This window comes from Hipposideros armiger, unplaced genomic scaffold (assembly GCF_001890085.2).
Source record: "Hipposideros armiger isolate ML-2016 unplaced genomic scaffold, ASM189008v1 scaffold_7, whole genome shotgun sequence".
NCBI lineage: Eukaryota > Metazoa > Chordata > Mammalia > Chiroptera > Hipposideridae > Hipposideros > Hipposideros armiger.
This window is the reverse complement of record NW_017731357.1, coordinates 5696575-5700204: the sequence shown is the minus strand read 5'-3', so window position 1 is coordinate 5700204 and position 3630 is coordinate 5696575. Positions and strand designations below refer to the sequence as shown.

The window sequence follows — 3630 nt, the reverse complement described above, 5'->3', positions numbered from 1 at the left end:
AGACAAGTTGCTGTCCTTTTTGTTCTTCAGTCTAGTTGTGGAGGACGTCGCTTCACTGGCCCATGTTGGTATTGTGATCATAGCGCTCTTCCCAGGTGAGGCAGTCATTCGCTGGCCATTGCACGGCTGCTCACGCTGGCTGCCAGCCACTCATAGTAGCTCATGGCAGCCCAGCTCCAGGTCGAGCTGTTATTCACCGTCATAGCTGTAGAGGGCGCAGCATCACTGGCCCTCATGTGGGATCTGAACCAGAACCCTGCTGCTCAGAGCTGGTTTCCCAAGCCAACTCTTAACCAACACGCCACTCGGCTGGCCCAGGAAAGGATTTCTAAAAGCAAAACTAAGTGGTCGTGTGAGACAAAATTTATAAATTGTATTTCTAAAAGTGTAACTTGTAGGTTTTTGTCAGTGTATCACTAACATGTTTTGTGTATTTTTCCTTGTTTTTGGTACTAACATAGTATATCATTTTCAGCTAATTACAGCCAAACTTACACAAATAAGTTCCAATATGCCTTCAAGCCCAGATAGCTCTTCTGATTCCTCAACTGGCTCTCCTGGAAACCATGGTAATCATTACAGTGATGGTCCCAATCCAGAAGTGGAAAGCTGTTTGCCTGGGGTGGTGAGTAGTTTTCAGCTACTGTATACAAGGCATTATGCTAGGTTCTTTGAGAATAAAGAGGTGTATAGAATAGTTCTTCATTCTTGAGGAACTTACTGTTTAATGTGACAAAATATCAAATACAGTTAACCATTAACTTCAGAATGAACCCCTCTGAAAGGTGATTGTAACTTGGTTGAAATTTTAAACATTTCCTTTATAGATAATAGTATTGTTATGTTTCCATAAAGTTAATCTATTATACAGCTTAATTATAACTTGAATATATAAATTTAGAAAAATACCACTGTACTTTGTACCACAAAAATGTTTCTGTAGGAAAATAAGTGCAGTCTTTCTCAGATTGTCAGTAACATATCTTGTATCTAAAGAAACAGTGACTCTTCCCTTCCTACCCTCCTACCCCTCCCCACAAGAATTTTAATGGCTACAATACTAATCACTCCGGTGTCTGAAGAATTGACTCCCTGCAACAATTGTATTAGGAATTTAACTATTAGTGGACATGGCAGCCTTTTGTATGTACATACTTGCATATATGAGAGAAGTAGTTTAAAAAATAGTAAAAGCTGTCAAATTACTGGAGATTGCTTGGCTAATGTAGTCATTCTGTATTATGAGGGATTTATAAAAGTAAGATGGGGAAAGCAGACTGTTTTAGAGAGGAGAAATGATATAATCAAAAGTGTAGAAATTAACAAATTTATTTCGGGCCCTTCTTTTGGGGAGGTGTAATTTACAGGTAAATACTTTGTGTATATTTTCTATTCTAGATAATGTCACTGCATCCCAGATACATCTCTTTCCTTTGGCAAGTTGCAGACTTAGGTAGCAGCCTAAATATGCCATCTCTCAGAGATGGAGCAAGAGTACTTATGAAGCTTATGCCACCAGGTAAGAATTTTTTAAAAAATAATGTTGATAAAGTACATGCTGGGCTATAACAGGGTATATTATTAGCAAATTCTTTCCTAGATGGAAAATGCCTTTTGGTGTAGACCAGAACAGGAGTTGGCAAACCTATAGTCCACTGCCTGATTTTGTACAGCCCAAGAGCTAAGGATAGTTTTCACATTTTTAAGTGGCTTAAAAATAATAACATTTTGTGACTCTTGTAAATTACGTATATAAAATTTAAATTTTGGTGTCCATAAACAAATTTTATTGGTATTCAAACATGCTCATTTATATACTGTCTGTAGCTGCTTTTATCTTAACCCAGCAGAGCTCAGTAGTTGTAGCAGAGACCATGTGGCCGGCAGAGCCTTAAATATTTACTATCTGGCCCTTTACAGAAAAAATTTGCAGACCCCTGGACTGTATTTTGGGTCGTGTCATCTATAGCATTGTTTTTTATTCCTTGGAAACAACCACGTTCAAATGTGTGGCTTTTATTTTTATAAATGTATATACCATTGTATCCGTAAATAATTTTGTACAACTCTGTCCATTTTAGGTATCTACTGATTTTCTATTCTGTAGATGAAAACTCTTACTTCTACATTTCCCCAATTTTTGCTTAAGTTCATTCATATTGATCATTTATGTTTTCATGAGTGGGAAGTTTGCTGGATTACTGACAACTTTTCTTGCATTTAATAATTTTTCCCTTCTCATTTTTATTTTTCTGTACATCTATTGCTAAGTTTTCCCACATATTGTGTAATAACTTCTCAAAATAATTTTCCATTATTAATGTGCATTATTAACTTGTCAGTTCCACTGTTGTCCTGGAGCTTTCTTCTTCCTCCTGTCATCTGGTTGTTGGCTACACAGCTACCCTTTTGGGACTTCTTTCTTCAGCTTTCCTATGGCATATTCCTGTTCACTGGCTTCTATGTCTTGGGCCTTTCTTGAAGTGCTCTGTCATTCTGCTGAAGCACTCCCTTCTGCCATTGTCTCAGAAAGCGTACATGGGAGGTGGTTTTGTGTTTTGTTTTTGAGACAATGCTTATCTGGATGCAGCTAAACTCTCACATTTGTTTAGTAGTTTTGCTGTAGAATTCTAGGTTGAACATTTATTCTGTCGAGCTGGTAATGTTGCTGGTGTGAAAGACAAAGCTCTTCTGAGTTCTCTTCTTTGCATGTCATCTTTGTTTCTGGAAGTTTGGGTTTTATCATTGAGTTTTGAAATTTTGTGATGACATGCCTTGGAGTAGGTCTGTTTTATGGTGGGTACTCAGTTGGAGATTCCTAATTTTTGAGAGATTTGTAGTCTTTGCTAATTTTCTTCTCCATGTGTTGCTTTTTGTGTGTCTTTGAAATGTCTGTTATTGTGGTGTTTAATCTACTACAACTGATTTTCCTACCTTTTCTAACTCCTTTTTTTCTCTAACTTTATTCCAGCTTAGAGGTCATTTCTTTAACTTTTTCCAGCTTTTCTGTTGACTTTTTGCCCCCAGATATTCTAGTATTAAATGTTCAAGACCTTTCTCCAAATGGTCATTTTCCATAGGATTTTGTTTTCCGTGTTTCAGCGTTTCTGCTCTAATATATGTGTTTTCGTCTAAAACCTAATGTTCTGCAAAATTATGCACTAAAAATAACAGGGCTTGTGGAAAAAAAGGGAGTTGGGATAGATCATTTAATCCTATACAACTTGAAATTAAAAAAAAATTTTTTTTGAAACATTTACAACCTTACAGAAAAGTTAGAAGTACAACTCAAGAACTTTTTTCGGGACAGTTTGACAATAGTTTGCTGGTCTAGTGTCCCATCCCTCGTATGTACTTTATTGTGTATTCCCAACAAACAGGGATATTTGTCTGTGTAACAAATATACAACTATCGAAACCAGGACATTAGTTTTGATTGATTAGTACTATCTAATCAGCAGTCCTTTAGAGCAAAAAGATCCAATTCAAAAGTCATACATTGCATTTAGTTGACATCTCTTGGTTTCTTTCTGGAGTAGTTGCTCATTCTATCTTTGACTTTCATCACCTTGAGACTTCTGAAGATTACAGGCCAATTTTTTTTTTTTTTTTTTTTTTTTTTTTTTTTTT

The 3630-nt window shown here is 36.3% G+C and overlaps 1 protein-coding gene across 1 annotated transcript in view; it reads left to right on the top strand.

Annotated features, from left to right (window-relative positions):
- Window positions 1–3630, top strand: part of USP9X (ubiquitin specific peptidase 9 X-linked) — a 130475-nt gene that overhangs the window by 76550 nt on the left and 50295 nt on the right. Inside the window, exons 19-20 of the mRNA XM_019648934.1 lie at window positions 462–625; window positions 1399–1519. Of these exons, the coding sequence (XP_019504479.1) occupies window positions 462–625; window positions 1399–1519 (285 nt within the window). The remainder of the gene's footprint in view (window positions 1–461; window positions 626–1398; window positions 1520–3630) is intronic.